The sequence below is a fragment of the Ptychodera flava genome (assembly GCF_041260155.1).
Source record: "Ptychodera flava strain L36383 chromosome 3 unlocalized genomic scaffold, AS_Pfla_20210202 Scaffold_25__1_contigs__length_14229661_pilon, whole genome shotgun sequence".
Classification (NCBI taxonomy): domain Eukaryota; kingdom Metazoa; phylum Hemichordata; class Enteropneusta; family Ptychoderidae; genus Ptychodera; species Ptychodera flava.
The window spans coordinates 4,459,141-4,480,009 of record NW_027248279.1 but is presented as its reverse complement, the minus strand read 5'-3'; the positions used below and the strand labels follow the sequence as shown (position 1 = coordinate 4,480,009).

At 36.2% G+C, this 20,869-nt stretch overlaps 2 protein-coding genes and 1 long non-coding RNA gene across 5 annotated transcripts in view; 2 read left to right on the top strand and 1 right to left on the bottom strand.

The window, feature by feature from the left end:
* LOC139125649 (uncharacterized) overlaps nucleotides 1–20,869 on the top strand; it is a 176,630-nt gene that overhangs the window by 77,226 nt on the left and 78,535 nt on the right. For 2 of the 3 annotated variants that reach the window (XR_011550315.1, XR_011550313.1), the window contains exon 1: nucleotides 20,593–20,728. The exons of the other annotated variant lie outside the window; for it this stretch is intronic. This is a non-coding gene — a long non-coding RNA (uncharacterized lncRNA). Of the gene's footprint in view, nucleotides 1–20,592; nucleotides 20,729–20,869 lie in introns of those variants that run through there. 3 annotated transcript variants of the gene reach the window in all.
* Nucleotides 1–20,869, top strand: part of LOC139125644 (coiled-coil domain-containing protein 191-like) — a 218,719-nt gene that overhangs the window by 128,501 nt on the left and 69,349 nt on the right. The gene's annotated exons all lie outside the window — the stretch shown is intronic.
* Nucleotides 961–14,199, bottom strand: LOC139125637 (uncharacterized). The gene is made up of 8 exons (XM_070691732.1): nucleotides 13,901–14,199; nucleotides 10,750–12,427; nucleotides 7,642–8,127; nucleotides 7,428–7,513; nucleotides 7,133–7,199; nucleotides 6,009–6,260; nucleotides 4,655–5,479; nucleotides 961–1,256 (listed from the first exon to the last, which is right to left on the bottom strand). Exons 2-8 carry the CDS (start codon nucleotides 10,850–10,852, stop codon nucleotides 1,150–1,152), a joined length of 1,926 nt encoding a protein of 641 aa, XP_070547833.1. The 5' UTR covers nucleotides 10,853–12,427; nucleotides 13,901–14,199; the 3' UTR covers nucleotides 961–1,149.

Below are 20,869 nucleotides of genomic sequence, written 5' to 3'. Positions count from 1 at the left end.
CCAAATTAAAAGATGAGGTAGACTTGCTCCAAGTCAGTGGGCATATAATATCAAACAGAATAAATTGAATGAATGAACTTCAGTAGACCGTCAGGCTAGGTGGAAGGTTGGTGCTTAGATCGTTGGGTGACAGCCTTCAGGCCTTGCTTGACCGGACAGATTTGCTGTAAATTGTATACTGACAATTCAATGCCTCATGGAGCATCATACAGAAGTTGATGATCTTCTCACACAAATTTACCACAACATTGCAAACATTAAACATAAAAAATAAGACAAAGTGCCATGTTAAGGTTTCCCAGTAGATTCAAGTCTTCCGAAATGATATATGTGATGAAATTTTTATTAGGTTGAGCTGCATGTTACCAACACAGTTTTTTAAAGGAATTTCTCATCTTAGATGACAAAGAAACCCCTCATACTATATATTTTCAAAAAGCATAAAATCTAAAGTTTAGTATGGTAGCAATAGTATACTTACACAAAAAATGGGTGTATATTTGGGATAAAAAAACTCAATTTTGATATATAATGATAAAATTAATTAAGTTAATTAGCAAAATTAAAAGCCTCTTGTTCGAAATGTAAGAATTTCATTGCCAAACAAATACATGTTTTGTTATATGGCATTTAAAGAACAATAAAAATTTCTGAAATTTCACTCATCCAGAGTGTAAACTAAGTAAACTTCTTTGGAAATATTGAAATCGGGCCCGGAGAAAAGAGAAGCTGGAAAATTAGGTGATTTGCATAAATTAACACTTCTTTATCACGTAACTTACTACTGCTTTACAAGCTAAATTGTGAACCCAACCAATATTTGTATCTTGGGTCAACAAATGAATTTAAATTGAATGGATATTTGCGTAAACATCATTTTTGAGCGAGATACACTGTAATGGGTGCAGGGCCCCTTTAATAATTCCACAACTTACTGTGTGTCATTTTCTGTTCGCACCATGGTGTTTTTTTTAGACAAATAAACTACATGTATCAAAATTCTATGAGATGTTGCAGAGCAAGTACTCGTTCCTCATGTAATATTTACTCCTGCACTGAAGATGGAGACATTCGACTGGAAGGAAGACTTTGGCAAGATCAATAATTTTGGCACCAGTTTATAGATAAGCGATATCCTTTGAGGGCATATTACTCACCACCAGCATCATTATGCAAACACTCACCTCCATCAAATCCCAAGTCTTCTTTCTCACCAATATAGCGTTCATCACCAATAGGCTGTGGTTCAGTGTATGCTGTAAAAGAATCAGCTTCAGGTAAATCAGAGTGCTTTCAGTTTTTAGCTCCCATAGCCATATGTATATATGGCAATGGAAGCTATTCTTATAGGCTAGGGAAATGTCTGTATGTATGTATGTCTGTATGTCTGTATGTCTGTGTGTCTGTATGTCTGTATGTCTGTATGTCTGTATGTCTGTATGTCTGTCCGTCAACATCCAAAACTCCAAAACCGCTGTACATTTCATCTTGATATTTGGTGTGTACATGGATGATGGGCTGTAGATGAGATTTTGTTCAAATGAAGTTGTCATTGCCAAAAATATGCAAATTAAGTGAAAAAATGTAAAAACAGTCAAAATTGAAAAAACTCAATAACCACTGAGCAGATTACATGAAAAATTAGCATGTAAGTACTTTGGGCTGACATGAAATGATTGTGCACATCTTTGGTCAGTATCTTGGACTTGCTATTTTTCATGAATTTTTTTGTAATTTTCTCCCATTTTTGGTCAAAAAATCTCCTGCTCTGAAACCACAAGTCCGATTGATTTGAAACTTGGTATGGAAGTGTATAGGAGTGACCTTTCCCAAATTTGGGCAAATCGTGGTGAAATTTGTATATTTTTAGTTTACACGTCCATAGACTCCCATGTATAAGGCAGATCTCCATAGACTCCCATGTATAAGGCCACGAATAATAAAAATATAGTTTCTCATCGTATTCATATTGCAAAAAGGATGCAGTGACACAATTTTTAGTCCCACGGATGAAGTCCAGTGAGCTTATAGATTGGGTCATGTCCGTCTGTTCGTCCATCCGTGAGTCCATCCGTTCACGGCAGATATCTCGGATATTTTGACAAAATGTCATGTGACCTTGATGACCTTTGATCTCAAATATACATATTTGTCCATAACTCAGTAACCACAAGTGCCACCACCCTTCATATATGGTATGATGGGACACCTTATGACGCCACATATTGTACCTCATTAATTATGCACATATCTAATTTTGAGCGAGCCAATAGAGCTAGAGGTCTGATTTTTGGTATATAGGGATAACTTAGCAAAACAATTTTTTGACAAATGTCACGTGACCTCGGTGACCTTTGACCTCAAATATACATATTTGTCCATAACTCAGTAACCACAAGTGCTACAGCCTTCATGTATGGTATGATGGGAACTTATGACGCCACATATTGTACCTCATTAATTATGTGCATATCTAATTTTGAGCGAGCCAATAGAACTAGAGGTCTGATTTTTGGTATATAGGGATAACTTAGCAAAACAATTTTTTTGACAAAATGTCACGTGACCTCAGTGACCTTTGACCTCAAATATACATATTTTTCCATAACTCGGTAACCACAAGTGCTACACCCTTCATGTTTGGTATGATTGGACACCTTATGACGCCACATACTGTACCTCATTAATTATGCACATATCTAATTTTGAGCGAGCCAATAGAGCTAGAGGTCTGATTTTTGGTATATAGGGATAACTTAGCAATACAATTTTTTTGACAAAATGTCACGTGACCTCTGTGACCTTTGACCTCAAATATACATATTTGTCCATAACTCAGTAACCACAAGTGCTACACCCTTCATGTATGGTATGATGGGACAGCTTATGACGCCACATATTGTACCTCATTAATTATGCACATATCTAATTTTGAGCGAGCCAATAGAGCTAGAGGTCTGATTTTTGGTATATAGGGATAACTTAGCAAAACAATTTTTTTGACAAAATGTCACGTGACCTCGGTGACCTTTGACCTCAAATATACATATTTTTCCATAACTCGGTAACCACAAGTGCTACACCCTTCATGTTTAGTATGATTGGACACCTTATGACGCCACATACTGTACCTCAATAATTATGCGCATATCTCATTCTGAGCGAGCCAATAGAGCTGGATGTCTGATTTTTGGTATTTAGGGATAACTATAGGAGAGAAATTTTTTGACCAAATGTCATGTGACCTCGATGACCTTTTACCTAAAATATATGTTTATGTCAATAAATAAGTAACCACAAGTGCTATGTCCTTTGTATTTAGTAGGATGGGAGACCTTATGACAACACACGCTTTACCTCATTAATTATGTACACATCTAATTCTGGGCAAGCGAATAGAGCTAGAGATCTGATTTTTTGGCATATAGGGATTAATTAGCAATATAATTTTTTTTTTTCAAAATGTCATGTGACCTCGATGACCTTTGACCTTGATTATACACATATATGTGCATATTTCAGTAACCACAAGTTCTATACCCTCCAATTTTGATAGGATATTAGACCTTAAGATGTCACATCTTGTACCTCATTTATAATGCGCATATGTATTTCTTGGCTGGCCAATACTGCTAGAGGTCTGATCTTTTTTCCCGATTTAGAACCATAACTTAGACATGCCTCATGTAAATTGGGAACAACGACATAGACCTATGTGCCCATAGATCTCAACATATACACTCCAGTGATACTTCTTAATGACCACATTTTCCTGCCCCATCAAGACTAATACTCCTATTACAAGTGGGGACTATGTCATTGTAAATGACTTGTTGAGTTAATGGTTGTATCACAGTATTCGATATATCTAATTCTGTATTTTTTCCATTTTATATTCTGAATAATTACATTAAACATATTTCACTGTCTCCAGTACATTTCATTTAAGTATTTTCACTTCATGCACTTTATCCCTTTCACACATGTTCAAATATCTGACCAGAGAACAAACACTAAATAGTCCAGGATGGGAGCTACAGTGTCATTGACGCTATTTTTTATGTTTGTGATAATGGTGTAATCACTTGAATGCAGCTACTGCTATTTTAAGAAATTAATATGCCAAACATGTGCATTGTACAAGAAATTGAATGCAGAAACGGTAATCTTTATTGAAAGGGTTCCCCCTAGTACTTGCCTGAAAATTCTTTGAAAAATATAATGCAAAATACAAAACCTGAAATATTTTTTGGTGTATTTTGATAAAAATTTCAACAATTGCTCTCCTTACCAGCTTAAGGTTGAGTATTTTTCAAAAAAAAAACATTTACAAGAGCACTGCTGTGTGATGTTTTGTTGCTGGGTACTTAGAATTCACTTTGAATGTAAATGATGGCATCCTCATGACAATTTTTGTCAAGCTTTCTGGTATGGGAGCAATTGATGAATTCTGTGAGTATCAAGTAACTGCCTTTAGATCATTTATTTGGATTTAATCTGCGTAAAATATTTCAGTATAATAATTTGTATGGAACAGATATCAGCAACTGTGCAATTTTTCGGATCAGCATTTAGAAATGTACCATTTCACACAGACAAAGAAATGGTTACATTTCACCTCCATTTCTAAATGACACATAATTATATTACTTACCTGCAGCCTGTGGTAAACGTTTCACTTTTCTCTCTCTGTCAAGCTCCTCTTGTATCTGTTTCTTTTCTTTTACAGCTATCCCTAACTGATCTTTTAGTTGTGCAAGTTCTTTTTCGGCTCTGTCCAATTTATCTCTCAATGTGTCAATTTCTAAAGCCTTATTTTCTGCATCTGATAGTTTTGCCTGCATCTCAATCACTAAAACCCTGCTTTCAGCAAGTTTTGTCTCTGCATCTGATTGTTGTGCCAGCATCTTAGTCACTAAATCACTGCTTTCAGCAAGTTGTGCTTCTAGATCCTGTATTTTCTTTTTAAGAGATGCTATTTCTAAAGCTTTGTCTGTTGCTACTTTCTCAGCCTTACCTAACTCTTCCAGTCTTTCCTCATACTGTTTATCTGACACCGACTTTCCTTCCTTCACTTCATCCAGCCGGGATTTAAGTACTTCAGCTTCGTGTCTAGCTTTTTTAAGTTGCATCGCTACCTTTTCCCTATCCTCCATAGTGTTTTGTAACTCATCTTCAAGATGTTTTACTTCCTTACCAGCCTTATCTAACTCTTTCAGTCTTTCCTTATACTGTTTCTCTAACAGACACTTTCCTTTTTGTGCTGTATTTAGCTGAATTTTCAGCATTTCCATTTGTGTTTGCCTCTCATCCTTTACATATGTGTGCTCTAAATCTAGAAAGCAAAGATCCCAATAGCTACCAACTCTTGACTGACTGATGTTATTATATAGCAGCAAACCCCTAAGAAGTAAACTACTATGTGAAGTATTTATTCCTGAGACTATATTGCCATGTATTTCAAATTGCTCTTCAAGGGCTGTTAAAGAATTAAAAAGGTGTTATGCAAATGTAAATGTTAAGAATACAAATTGATATCGATACCAGCATAAACTCTACTCTTTTCTGAATTTTTTTGGGGGGAGGTTAGGAATTCAGCACACAGTACACAGGTTTGATGTTACCGATAATGACAGCAAAGAAAGTCACTTTGAATGACAACAGTGCAGATCATTCATGTACATGCTGTGTTGATAAGTCAAATACCAGGTATTAAAAATGCTTTAGAACAAAAATGATATGAAAATCTACAGCTACTTATTACTGGTTTAATTTGAGGCACTGTATTTAAAGTATCTTTAAATAGACGTACAGTGAGATATTAAAACAACACTGCTTGGTACAACAGTAAAATTTAACTCCGCATGTATTGCAGCCTATTTTGTTACAAACTCTTGGCTCACAGGATTTCGCTATCACATCATGAATGATACCAATATTGTTGTCAAGCAAATCCTCTGCAAGGTATGAGATGCAATCAGCGAAAATGTTAGTGATCACTATATTACCTTCTGCAGTCAGTTCCTCTTCCATGTCAGTAACCAGGAATAGCCTTATTCCCAACAATGACAGTATCTCCTGCTTGGATAAGAGAATATGCCTGATTCTTTCTGTTATTTCCACTGGTACTTGTATGACATCACAAGAGATATGCTCCAAGACTGCTGACGAATCAATATTCAGAATTCGTGGCAAGCAATCCTTTGACACTCTCTGACTCTGCAGTACTTGGTCTAGTTTGAAAAGTATCAGTCTCATAGCTGCAAATGTACGAAGAAACAAGCAATCATTAAATTTATGTACTATATTAAATGTAGCTTTATTTGTGGAGACAACAAACTATTGCAATATGCTTGTTCTTACAGACCATTAAGTGACTCTAAGGAGCCTTAGTAATTTAACGTACTACTCCTAGAGGGTTCATCATTCTGCAACCAAGATTTTATGCTGTTTTTTACGTTATTTTCATGGCATACTATAGCTGAGTAGAATTACAAGGCCGTCACTAAACATTGAAATGGTGATTTCCGACCCTAAATTACTGGGGAGGATATTAAACGTCTCTGTGTTGAATTATTTTGACAGTCAATGCTAAAATTATGCAATAATCAATATTTCGACTTGTAATATTATATTCTATTGCTTGAATACATGGGTTTATGTACCCAAGAGCAGGTGACAATTTGCCCTACGCTAGGAAGGCATACCGGTATTGTCTCCAGTGCGAGGACACATGAACCCATGTTTTCAGGCAATATATTTTTGTTACATGCCTTTTCTGTTAACACAATGAATGGTATATGATATTGAGTTACATGAAGGGCATATTCAAACAATTTTACCATTATCGACCAGCATCAAACAGATTTTAACGAAAGTAAAAAAAAAAACAGTGCGCTCATGAATATTTTACATATAACATTAAGCGTCTACCTTGACGTCGAAAACGTCAAAGGGCTTTGCCGGATCGGGTTAATATGAAAACCGGTCAGTACATCGTTCACATGCCATGCTAACGCCCCGGATGTTCCTAATCAAATCAATGCACTGATTTGCACTCACATCGAGGCATGTCATAAAACCCTTCTGAAGATTGTAACTAACTGCTGCATAGTGTTGTAAATTTTCTTACCTTCTAGTGCGAATTTGTATTCAATTTCAGTGTCCAATTTAAAGATGTGGAGTGCAGGTCGTTGCTCCTTGAGAGAGAAAGGCATCAATTAATACCACTGCAAAATGCTCCAAATATTAAAATCATCATGTTTTCCTTCCTTGATTAAAACATACCAAATATGCTGTTCAACATTATACCCCTTACCATTTGATCAGGTATAACATAGGTAAACTTTAATGCCGGTCACTTATCTAGAATGAATTCAGTGCATTCTATTACTTTAGTGATACACTTTGATGAAATATTTAAATACCATCTGACTTGACTTCGGTTGTCGTTCAAATCTGTATCCATCCTCTCCATCAAAATGCCTCACTGAATCAGATATTCTTCCATCCCCTATCATTGAAAGAAAAGGTACTGAAGTTAGTCGTCTGTGTCATAATAGTTGACGAATACTGATTTTAGCACTTCATAATGATTGATATTATGAGTTAATATAGTTAAAATAATGTACAAGGACTTACTCTCAATGAAGAAAGAATCAAGTTCATCAACTTCTCCTTGTTGTAATAACTTGTAGTTCAAGGGTAAGTTCACTTTTGCAGCTATCTGTCTCATCTCATCTGTTATCAACCATGGCTCGTATAACTCAGCAAATCTCCCAGTCTGAACACTTGACTTGAATCTGTAAAGACCTAAAATACTGAGGAAGTTAAGTAACATTCCAAGAGATCCCTCTTTTAGATTGGTCACACGATTCACCCCACAATGTGCTTCGTAACAGAGTCTCTCCAGCTTCTCACTATCCTCGTTTATAGTCTGCTCAGCTTTTCTCTTCAAGCATTGTTGACATTGGTTAAATGCACGGTTTACTTTTTGAATAGTTTGCTCCAATGTAGCAACTACAGACTGGTCAACCGGTTGGTGCCTAGACATCTCCAGTCGTTCCTTAAACTTTTGCAAGTGCTGTATCAAATGTTGTGAATTCAGTTCAATGGCCACTTCAAGACCTGAAATGAATATCACTGTGAATGAATCATGGTACTTATTTCAGCTCAACGTAAAAAATCTAGCACTGTTGTAACATGTCTTATTACAGACGGTATGGTATGAATCAGAAAGGCAGAAAAACACGGATGTTTAAAATCTTGTATTCTGTTCTACAATTTAGATAACCTGAGTTCTATATAAGGTATGAATCATTGCAGAGCATACCAATTATTGTTCACTCATGGCTAAAATATGCACGACATCAGTGAACCTATCACTGTTGCTTCTATTCAGTGTGACCATCTATAGATTTATAAAATATATGATTATGGTGTAATTCTGTCACGAAAGCCGTACACCAGAAATACACCAACAACATGAAACATGATAAAACTATTTTTATAACCCAAAAGAGCTTATATGGTAAGTTGTCGTATGTATGTACATGTATGTGTATATGTTTATGTATATATGTATGGACAAACATACGCATGTATGTATGTATGCATGTATATATGTACCGTATGTATGTATGTGAATACGGACATACGTATATAAGGATGTATGTATGTCCGTCCACATAAAAACTTAAAAACCACAGCACCTATCGTCTGAGTATTTTGTGTAAGGGATGGAAATTTGAATTTGTTCGAATGCGTGTTCTTCGGGACACCTAATTGAGGTTTGTTCAAATTGTGAAGTTTTCTAATTTGTAACTTTGGGCAATTTTTCCACTTTTCGTCAATTTATTTCTCAAAAACAACTTGTTTGATAGTTTGGTATATTATATGTAGGTTCCCAGGGATGATTTAAATGGGATATATGAAATTATGATGAAAGATGCAATTTGTATTTTGGGGCAATTTTGCTATTCTGGTAAAAAATGTTGCTCCTAAAAAACTTCGTATCTGATAGCTTTGATATTTGGTCTACATATTCCTGGGGATGATCTTAATGTGATACGTTCAAATTATGGTGCAATCTTCAATTGCGTATATTTGGAACTATTAGTGGAATTTTAGTCAGACCTTTATGAAGTTGACTATCAAAGATTTCCTCCATCATCAAATATGTCACAATAAGTTATTTTCTACATAACACAGATGAGCTCTACAGCCGCTTGATCACTTTATTTTACATTTTCATAGAAATATCTTCAATTTTGTACTTTTTGTGAATTTTTCAGTTCTCAACTTTTGATAAAAAAAATTCAGAAATGATCCTCTGTATTCCGATTTTTTGTCAAAAGTTAGATAGGTATCAGGTTTGGATTTAAAGTTCTGAAGGATCATCTGATTATCATACATCCAAATGACAATGAAATTTGGATAAGTAAATATAGCCAATTGGAAGACAGAAGCTTGTTAATATTTAACTTGTATACCTAATATTCACTGTTTTACCAAAATAGTAGGATGGAAATATATATGCTGTGCTAAAAATAAGTTTTTGGGTACAAATCTAGTAAGTGGGGACAAGTTTTGCCTGTTGTAGTGACAAAAATGCCAAATATGATATTCTTGAAGTACTGCTCAATTTGCAAAAACTTAAGGATTCCTGCACTCTTCATCTTTGTATTTGGTGGTACATGCATGCCCGACTTTAAATGGGTATAAGTTCAAATGAAGTGAACATTACTAAAATATGCTTATGAGCAGCAATGGTATAAACTTTGGTATGGTAGAATGATGTACTATGCTGCATGACGCTCTATAAGTGTGTGTCTGTTGCTACAGTTACCAACCATTACGTACTTCGATTGATGGTGCATCAAAATGACTTTAAAAGCACCTGACTGTAGATATCAAGAACTAAGCTCCATAGAAGCTATTAAATATCGTGTTTTCACTCATTCATGCTTGCAACATGTAACCAAGTATGAGCAAGGTGTCATTGACGCTATTTTGAATAGTAGGATAGTGAATAAAGTGGTCGTTAGGGGTCCCAGGTTGTCGGATTAATATATACTCTGCCAATTGCATGGTTGTGCATCTGCCAAAGTTTCACTCAAGGGATAATGGCATAGGGTTGACGTAAAAGAATATTATCACTGTGACAGTAAATGTTATTTTTATAAAAATATTTTGTGACGCTGCATCATTTGGTAATAGCGTGGATTTAAAAGCTACTGCTATGGACGACTGATACAAGACATTCGGTCAAGAGCCAATGATTGTTGGTTATGGCAGTGATTTCCAATGCACGAACAGTCCTTGGCCACCTTTTCAAACAAACTAGATGAAAAGTAGATATAAAATGTGTCAGACTTCAAAACTAAGCAAAGATTACATTGATTTTTGTAACTCTTTTGTATCTTTATCGAAACAGACTCAAAAATGTAGATTTTCAGGAACTCATGCCGCCATGTTGCTTTGTCGGAGGTATGTTTAATAACAGGTATCACCACCACCTTGCTCGTGTGTATACTCAACTACACCTTTAAAGGTGAAAAAAGGTGAAACATCTACAAATTTACTTCTAACATCGTGTGTGGCACACTTAAAGTTATAAACACCATTTGATCTAAATATTGAAGACTGCATCTCATTAAATGCAAAGTCAATGAGTAGACTTTTACCAACTATTCAAACACTGATTGTCATTTATATATTGTCTGCTATCAATTATCATTCCCTACTTACCATCACACGGTTCCGTTCCTTCTTTGAAGAAAGCAGCAAATCGAGCGTAGCTCTTATTCACTTCTTCACATTCATAGTATCCCTCTTGAGTTCGTTTGCCCATTTGAATGCCCTTGGAGTATTTCGTATCGCAGTTATCACTTTGTCACTCCATTCATGTTCTTTGTTTACCAAGCACCTATCTTCATGATCACTTAAGTATTTGGTTATAAGAAATCCTAACTGAGAATCTCTATTCACATACGTAGGTAGACCAGCTGCAATTGCTTCTAAACCACAGAAGCCAAAGTCTGCATGGCGTAACCCTGTTACACAGATGTGGCATTGTTGAATATGAGTCAGAATTTCGTCTATTGAGGATATTGGCTTCAACTGTGTTACTTCAAAATCACATGTTAGTAGTTCATGCAAGTGTTGCTGCACTTCCTTTGAGGACTCTGTCGGAATACCCAGTATGTTCCACTTCAACTGATGGCCACTTGCTCTTTTGTGCATAGTCGCAACCTGTCCAATTGACTCTGCGATTTTGCTATAGTCACTCACAACATCGGTACCACAGTCAAAGTCTCCGTAAGATAATATCACATGCTGTTGGATATTGTGCGTGACTTTGAGAGTTTGTTTTTGGAAGTAGTCTCCAACTTTTGGCAGAAGTTCAATATGAGGAATTGTCCTGTCAGTAATTGCCCTGTATGCATTCTCAAAGTGGCCGTGCATCCAAGGACCAATGGACACCATTGCATCTGATTCCTCAGCTACTCTCAGCATATCTCTCTCTAGTTTGTGTTGTGCATCGGCTGTCAGCTTGGCGTAGCGATCAGGGTGGATTGCATTAATCTGGTAAAGCTTTGCATTAGGAATACGCTCTTCCGGATGTCAGCAGCTGCAAAAGCTGTCATTGGAGCATATCCAATTACATATTGGATGTTCTTCAGATCTTTCAGATTTTTGTAGTAACTCCTATGATGAAGAGCCAATGCATTCTGATCGGATCATTTTCAGGATCTAGATGTTCTGTCCTTTCCCCCGGAATCAAAGTAATACCAGCATTTTCTGCATCATCTTTCTGACCTTCACTGACGGCAACATCAAGAACTGTGGCATAAACCTTCACTACTGTACTAGTTTTCAGATAGAGATCTTTCAGCAAAGTTCTGTGAAATTCTGGTAGGCCATATTTTTCAATATCCCAATTGTCGAACACTACCAGTACTCCAGGTAAATCTACCTTTAGGAGATGTAACTCAGCATCTGGGAACAGACTGTCGCGGATATCTCTGGCAGCATCAGCTGTCATAGAATCATGACCAACAACAAATTTTACATTTTCCAACTCTCCAAGTGATGGGTAATAGATTTCATGGTGAAGTAACCAGTCTAATTTTGGAGGATGTCGCTGAGGGTCTAATGATGATTTTCTTCGTGCAGGGATCAGAGTTATACCAACACTTTCAGCACTTTCCTTTTGATCATCACTGACGTCTACATCGATAATGGTACTCCAGATGTTTTGTGATCGAGTTGAGACACCATGTTGGGCACAGAAATCTCTCACAATTTTTGCGTTTAGCCAAGGCATATTGCAATGTCTGGTCATCCAGGAGGCAAATACGAATAGTACTGTTACAAGTGCTTCAACCGCCCTTTTATGCAACATTTCCTCCGGAAAGGTTTTATCCTGAAAATATACAGGAACCCCTTTTTACAGAAAGGAACAATTTTGCACGACTGAATCATATTGTGTATACTAATAAAGTGTAGTAAAATTCCAGCCTTGTCATTTAGAGCGTTTTCATTGAAATATTCATCTAAGGGGCGGACCATTTCATATTCTGGGGTGCTAGTAGGTTTGGCTCTGGAGCATGCATTATTTTTTCTCCCACCTTCGTTGGGAATTATTTCTTCAACTCTGTGTGAATTCTGACATTTTTCTCCTTTCCCTGTTACAGGAATGTTTTTTGGCATGTATGAGTGCAATGAAATGCCAATATATTCCATTCTGCTTGTTAAGGCACTTTGCTCCATATGTCATGACAAAACTGAATAAGGAAAGAAATTTAAAGTAGCACTCAGTTAAAATATTAATCAATTCAAGGCATTAATAAAATCAAATGTAATGAATTCAGATGTTTTGAAAATGCCGTGACCAAAGGGTGAGCCGTAAGTGAAAGACGGTACTGCAAGCCGATATTGAAAGAAATAAAAATGGTGTGCCCATAGTGCATGCCGAAAATCTATAGATGTTATTTAGTGGGGCACCTGGATAGCGCGCTGAAAATTTAAGAAAACACTTAACGTAACTGTCCATTTTTTTCTTCATATCTGCTTGCAATCTTTTTTAATTTTTCTGCCATCCTTGCCTGGAATTTTTTTCAATTTCTCGGACTCCCCCTCTGAAATCGTCCAGCCCCCCCGATATCAGATGGTCCACCCCAAAGTAAAAGAAATAAAATTTCTCCAATATCAGAACAACCAGTGCGCCTTTGCAGATAAATCGTTGCGAATGACTTTGGTTGTTTTTGGTGTTTGTCCGTATTTTTGCAAAGGCATTTTTATTGACCACACGTTCGAAATGGTGTTAACATACCACCTTGTCTGAAACAGACACTATTGGCCCTATCAGAATACAAGATTAATGCAAACAATTACATGTATCTGAGTACCAATTTTTCTTTTCCGCGTCAACATCAATACTACTATACTTCTACGAGCGCATTAGCAGGGTTTGTGGTTGACGCCAGTGTGTTGTAATGGTAGCTTTGTGACATGTTTAATCATATGCTTGCTCAGGATGGCCACCCTAAAAATTCTGATCAAATTACCAATACTTTTATCCATTGGCCTGCTTGCTTGAATGGTGAACTCTTCCACCATTAGTAACTCTCTTTAAAACTTGGAACGTTTGGAGATATAATACCATCAGCGTGATTAAAAAGTCAAAGAAATTGACACTTGGAAGTTCAGAAGATATGTCTTACTATATGTCTCAAACTTCTTTTACATGTATGAGACTAATGTAAAGAAATGTGCTCACTACTCAGTCGGAGAAAACTGCTCATGCGTATAAACAAAAATGGCGTCCCATTATAACAAACATACAAATAACAACTGAGAAGTAGTCTATGTTATCAACATAGAAACTAGAGCCTACCTTCCCCTCGGGTCTTTCAGGCTGCATTACTGAAATGTTGTGATCGTAAAACCTGAGAGTAAAGAAAATGGCAGTGTCCAGAAACAGATGGAAAGAATGGTTCTACTTCCAATGCTAAGGCTGAGAAATTCTACAGCTCCAAGCTTGTCGAGTTGTTCCAATCACTATACACTAGTATGGTAAAATTTCCGTTGGCGTAGCTATACCAAGTGGTACAATGGAAGGGTAAAGTTCACACTCGGGGACTGTTTAGGGTCACCTAGCATGCAAATCTCACTCAGACATGTTGCACTCAGTTGGGTATTATGGACATTAACTGGAAGAGCTGCAGAACGATTTTTTTAGTAATAAAAAAATTGAATTACTTGACAACATACATTGATCTATTAGCCCTTCTCTGCCACAGTGCTCTATCTAACCAGGTGATACAGCAAGACTGACGGAAATTGGGGAACATTTTCGGTATACCTATTCATGTGTGGAAATATGCCTCTCATTTGATATCACACGTTGCTAATCCAAGGCTTACACTTATGGTCACATCAAGTATAGTGGCATTAACCTTAGCACCCTTTCCTTTACTTTTGGCAAAACATTTCAAGAGATTTCTATGAAACTCTGGCAGGCCATACTTGTCAACATCCCATTTGTCAAACACGACCGGTACTCCAGGTAAAAGGGTGTTATGATTTTCAAAACAGAACTAGAAACGGTTTTTTAGATAATGGAATTAAAAATACGGAAAAAACATCGAGCGCAAGGACTATGCAAGAGTTAGTAGCCTAGACTTCCCTATTTCAAAAATATGACGTGTGTTTTGCAAATTTCCACTCACTAAAGGGCGCTCCCTATTAAAATAAAAACAGTTTCTAGACCGACCTACAGCAAAAACAGGATGGTTGAACAGTCTCGTATACATTACGTTTATTTTTTTGTACGTGGCACACAATTTTGTAGATAACATCGTAGATAAAAAGAACAGACTCATTTGAGTGTCTGGACAGAACACAAGGGAATTGCTAAATTAGTTATCGAGTTGATAGTAGAGACCGAAGTTAATTAGGACAGCACTCTGGCTAAACAAACCATAATACAATGTATGCGTACTGATGCCAATCTGTCTAGACACACCAAGATAAACAGTGGAGTGGAGTGTTACATGATTAGTATTTCACTCAAATGAGTCGGTTCTTTTTATCTACAATGTATCTACAAACTTGTGTGAGACATACAAAAAGTAAACGTAATGTATATGAGACTGTCCAACCATCCTGTTTTTTGCTGTACCTATTACATGTAGCAAAGTTAAGAAAATCACGACTTTCGCCTTCAGGAGTGAAAGAGAGGAATAAACGAAAGTGACTTGATTTTTTACAAGTGCAGTGAAGAGGAATTACTGTTTATCTTGATCCATTTTAACGTTTAGGGACACTTTACATCTCTTCATAGTAGAAGAAAACTGTCAATGCAAAGGAACAACATTGGAGTTCTATTGTCACACACTGAGAACCATGTGATGGTCGGGTCACTCTGTGGACGGTTCAGTGATTTCATTGTATAAAAAAAGGCATGAAAGCTCAGCTACTATACTCCTTCGAGAAAAAAAATCAATCGACGGTCATACCCATTGAATCATTCAATCTAATCTTTGAGGACCGCGTTCTTCTGGGTATACTACCTGCGAATACTCTCACCGGCCGTCAGGCGAAGGACACAAAAAGTCTTTGTCTGAGCTTAAGTCTGTGCGCAAGTGTCAACTTCATCCAGCCCTGCCTACAATCAGTACAATGTCGTGTGTTTGTTGCGTTGTACGGTCTCCCACCACAGGCTGTACAATGCCGGGAACACACAGCATCGTACGCTGGGCTTAACACTACTAGCCTGCTCAAGAGGGAAGCCACACTAAATAATTTGCGTTTACGTGTCACATAAGTTCCCTTGTTGTTCAAGTATACTACATTTTCCACAGTCTTTGTCGGAGTGGAAATCGTTTAAGTATGTTTCCAGTCAACACGCTTCGCTGTCAGTTAAGTGATCTTGTTGACGTAGTTCGTCTGGCCGACAGCCAACAGTAGTGTCCTTGTCATAAGAGTTCACGTAAAAGGTCACTCACACAGTCGTGGTTTTCTTGGGACAAACACGTCACAAATACCGACGTTTTGTGGACGAAATGGCCAAATTTTGACCATTGGTCAAAAGAGTCGTGTAAAGAATTAGTTAGAGCACGGTTGACTTAAACAAATTAAAGGGATAATTTAACAGAATGTGTTACCGACTGTGTATGGTTGCGTTGCTTTCACACTTTCTATTTTCCTCCAGCAAACACAGACCCCGTACAAAGGAAACCGAAGCCTATACCTGGAACACTAAGTAGTGACCACTGTAATTACACATAGAATGGCTTACTTTCTCCCCTTGTCTCGCAGAATGCATTATTCAATGGCGACGATATTAAAACCAAAGCGTAAAGAAGTTACAGTGTCAAGATCGAAACTGGAAGAAGAAATTGATATTATTCTGTGTGTATACCGCGGTTTTGAGTGACAACACCACAGCCAATTGCTTGTTGGTTTCAGTAACTATTGCCGCTGAAGAATTCTAATTGGATAAGCTGATCTGCTTTAAAATTCAAGCACAAATAGCCCCAGTGGTAGAGTCACTCCGCCATGTTACTTTGGGCAATTTTCTCAGCCAGAAAGTGTGAGCAAAAGGTCGGATTAGCTGTGAAATGATGTTGTAACGTTTTGAACAAGGTAAAACATCAAGAGGAAAGTATAACATTTGGTATCATGCCCTGCCAATACGATATGAACGATGACAGTTCCCGCTCGTTTGCTTTCTACACTCCTAATCGGGAAAATTCCCTGCTTATCCTTTTCCTGCTAACGTTGACCAAGATAACTACTATCCTTGCCCCATAAAAATATCAACTTCCAGCCGATCGTTATAAGCATTTCTTTTCACGCTAGGAAAAATCCCGAAGACGATCGAATTATATATACTATGTGTCCTTGTGCAGGCTTGGAATATTCAGTGTTCAATAAACCTATTACTATTTCTGCGCATACCACATTTGATTTCTTGTGCGCGTGTGTGCCAGTTATCTTTTCTATCACGTTCGTCTCTACTCTTAGCAAGAGAATACAATTCCAATCCGCTCGGTGTTAACGGAAACAAATCTTTGACGAACACATTTTGCATAGACGGCTTCGTCGTGTGTCTAATTGCTGTCAGCTTCATATTGTTATTACACTAACAGTAACAAGTTAATTGCTACTTAGAAATCATTTTTTCATGTAGGTTTCACTTTCTATTTCGCAGTCGTTTACATCCGACTTAGACAATACTTTTGAAACAAAGTGTTGAGAAATTTTGCTTGTGTGAATAGTATTTTAAGCTAAATTATCTCCAACTATTTTTCAAATGATTTATAAACATGAGGAGTACGAGAGTATTATGCATTTATTATTAGTTTCAATACTTTGGCTTGTTTACAGGGAAAATTGAAATAAATAGCGTACGTAGCAATTGAAAGGAACATTATTAAAAATTTATCTGCAAATTATTATTAGCCTTACACATAGAATACGTTTAGTATTCAGGAATATTGTGTTTTGGTAAGAGTTGACAACCGAACGAAAGCTTTAAAATTTAGCAACATAGCTTTCGTTATAAGAAATTCTGTGTTTCTCGGGGAAAAAAATCGTGACTTTTTTCCGGAAATCATTTTGATCGCAGTTTTAGGTATTACCCCCAAATATTCATCGTCATACACCGAGAACTGCACCTGTAGCGATTTGATTGGTTTACACCATCGTATATAGGCATCTTTCACCGGTAACTTAACTACTGGCAACCATTGTTTGCAGGGGTCGTAGCAAGTACACCATGATGATGCAAGACATACTATTCAAGAATTACAAAAGTTGTACAATTTTTTAAAAATTTGATCAAGTATTATGAAATTGCCGGCTGCTTATCAATGATGTGTGATTGGGAAACTCATCAAAGTTTTCAATAAGTAAAAATTCAAAATCTATTATTGATGATTGGAGAAGACCAATCTAACTAGACGATACATTTCCAACCCAGATAAAGTATTAAAAAGCCATGCATTCATACTATAACACGTTATGTCAAAGTCGATGAACTACATTTGTAGATTTAGCTTTTCATTTTCAATGGTTGCAAACCTTGAGAATAAGAGTACTCTCTCTCACTGAGAAAAAAGTGTTTTAGCTCTCTCTCTCTCTCTCTCTCTCTCTCTCTCTCTCTCTCTCTCTCTCTCTGTTCACGTCAATCACAAATAACGTGTTTTGTCGGAAATCAAATTTTAACAACACAACGCATTATCTTCTGGTATTTTGTAATAAATCTCAATTTTATTAACAAAAATATATTCTACCGGTACACTTGATAAGAACGGATGTGGTTAAATATTTGCTACTATTTGAATATCGGTAGTGTTCGACTGATAGTTTTTTGAAAAATACACTGATATATTTAAAGAAAAATATGTATATTTCCTGCTTCATTTGTGTGTTCGACTTGTATGTGCATGTAATCTAACTTTTGGATTTAAAGTGTCTTTTTGTATTAAACGAGTCTTTAACATGTGTAATGAAACATTGCACAGATCCTCAATCGTTACATGTTTACAAGCTATCAAATACAAGACTACTTTACTTTAAAGATTATTGATTGTACACAATTTTACAGACAAATAAATTTTCATTTCTAAAACAAGGTCAACACATAACTTTTTGGTAATATACAGATACGTTAATAAAGATTTGGAAGAAGGGAATTTGAAAAATTAACAGAATGTCTTCAAAACTTCTGGCGATAATAGAATGCCAAGAACTGTGATTTCAAAACTCAAAAGAAATAGAACTTCAACTGAAGAAAAATTTACATTAATGCTTTTGTATGAAAATTATGCATCATGACGATAAGCATTCTTTTCAATCATAGAATGTGACTATCAACTAGTGTTCACAGAAACCTATCTTACTGTGCTGTAATTTCGCCCTCTATTTATACAAGAAGTATTTGTCATGAAAGAGACTTTTGCCAAGTCATCTTGATTTCTCTGTACAATGATTAAAACTAAAATTACAAACTGAAACTTTATCGACAGACGGCTATGAAATGATACGTACTTAAAAAGGTTAAATATGTAAATTGTAACTTTCATAATATTATAGCTTTGTCAATATCCGTGAAATTTGTGAAGTCATACCATCAGAGATAATGTATCCGATTATTAAGCATTTTCGCCCAGGATGTTTTTCTACATCTTGAAATTCACTGGAAACACTAAAACTATAAAATAATAGCAATAATGTACCCCCGCCAATAATGAACCAAAGCAAATTTTGCACTCTGCTTTCGTCCATTATTGCTTAAGTAATCTCTAACTATTTAATGTGAATGTAGTCACGTAACAGCGATACATTGTAAAACCTTGCTGACTTCACTATAAATCTGCAGAAATATTAAAAACATCGTCATTTAAAATACTCAGACCTTGAACGAAAAAGTACCTCTGTACGAAAATATTGAGATATATGTATGCAGCTATATTAAGTTTACAACTATTTCAACCTTTGTCAAACAAGATGTACTTTCCGAAGTCTTCCTAAACTTCATTTCTTAAAGTCGGGAAGCTAGAAAATGCACCGTTTTTACCATAATTAACTACACAAAGATTCAAGCTACGGTTCCGTTGTCAACAGCTTTATACCTTTTTATTTTGGAAAAAGATAAATTTATTTCCACATAGTCACAAATAAAACAAATCTACATAACTGTTTATGCATTAAAATTACAATGCGTCTTGTCTGAAGACAAAAAAACCCAAATAATTAGCTGTTTAATTGCAAAGATCATCATATGAATGCTTTATACCTTTTTTTTTTTTTTTTTTTTTGAAAAAGATAAATTTATTTCAACATAGTCACAATAAAACAAATCTACATAACTGTGAATGCGTTAAAATTACAATGCCTCTTGTGTGAAAAAAACAAATAATTAGCTGTTTGATTACAAAGATTATCATATGAATGCATTCAGGATGCATTCTTCTCCTTCGAGTCTTACAAGGCTTGAAAACTTTGTGATAAAATCCTCAGTTTTGTTCATCATCTTATAAATGAAATACAATGTATTCATCCATGAGGAGAGATGACATTTCAATTGCATGACATAGGATTGAAGGGAAACTTTAATCCATCAAGAGTAACTGAATTTCGAATATTCCAACTGTATATTTTACAAAGGAAGTAATACAGTAAATAATGTCAGATGTTGCATTATTATCATTTTCGATTCCTGCAATCGCTAATCTTTTGATATTGATATTATTATCAAAGTTGTGGTTTCTGACAAAGAAAGAAATACATTTCTGCCAGATTTCTTTAACATATTTACACTCAAATAAGATGTGTTCCAGTGTTTCTTCTTGGCCACAAATATGGCATTTCCCATCACTTAAATTGAAAGTTTTGGCCAAGCTTCCTGTGACTAGGGGGGTACTGTCATGGGTCTGCTGCGGGCGGCCGGGAATGCTTTATACCATGGTATTGCCGCTTGTTATGGCGCCCTCTTTTAAACGAATGTTAGCTCTTGTCGATTTACACCATAGAGGACGCTGTGACAAAATCGTAAACAACACCACAACACTCAAGTCGCAGCAATGGCCGGGCACTCTTGCCAGCCATTGTTCGCTCTGTCTCTGTATATAAACGTATTAATTTGGAGTATACCATCGACATTGGATGGGAATATCTGATGCATATTATGCAGGAGTTATCACAGGATATACAGGTAATAGTTTACAAGTACATTTCACTGACAAATGAACCGTACCGGTCGTTTGTCTCTGGTGTAATTGAGATCTGATGGTTTGTCAGGACAGTCCAATACACAATCTCATCAAAATATTCCATTGTTGTGAGTTTGGAAAAT

Excerpts from the sequence above, each read along its gene's own strand:
- LOC139125637 (XM_070691732.1), bottom strand. The coding sequence starts at position 10,852 with ATGGGCAAACGAACTCAAGAGGGATACTATGAATGTGAAGAAGTGAAT. Across the intron at positions 7,514-7,641 it reads TGATTCTTTCTTCATTGAGA|GGGATGGAAGAATATCTGAT; the intron begins GTAAGTCCTTGT and ends TTTCAATGATAG. Across the intron at positions 1,257-4,654 it reads ACGTTTACCACAGGCTGCAG|CATACACTGAACCACAGCCT; the intron begins GTAAGTAATATA and ends ATTCTTTTACAG.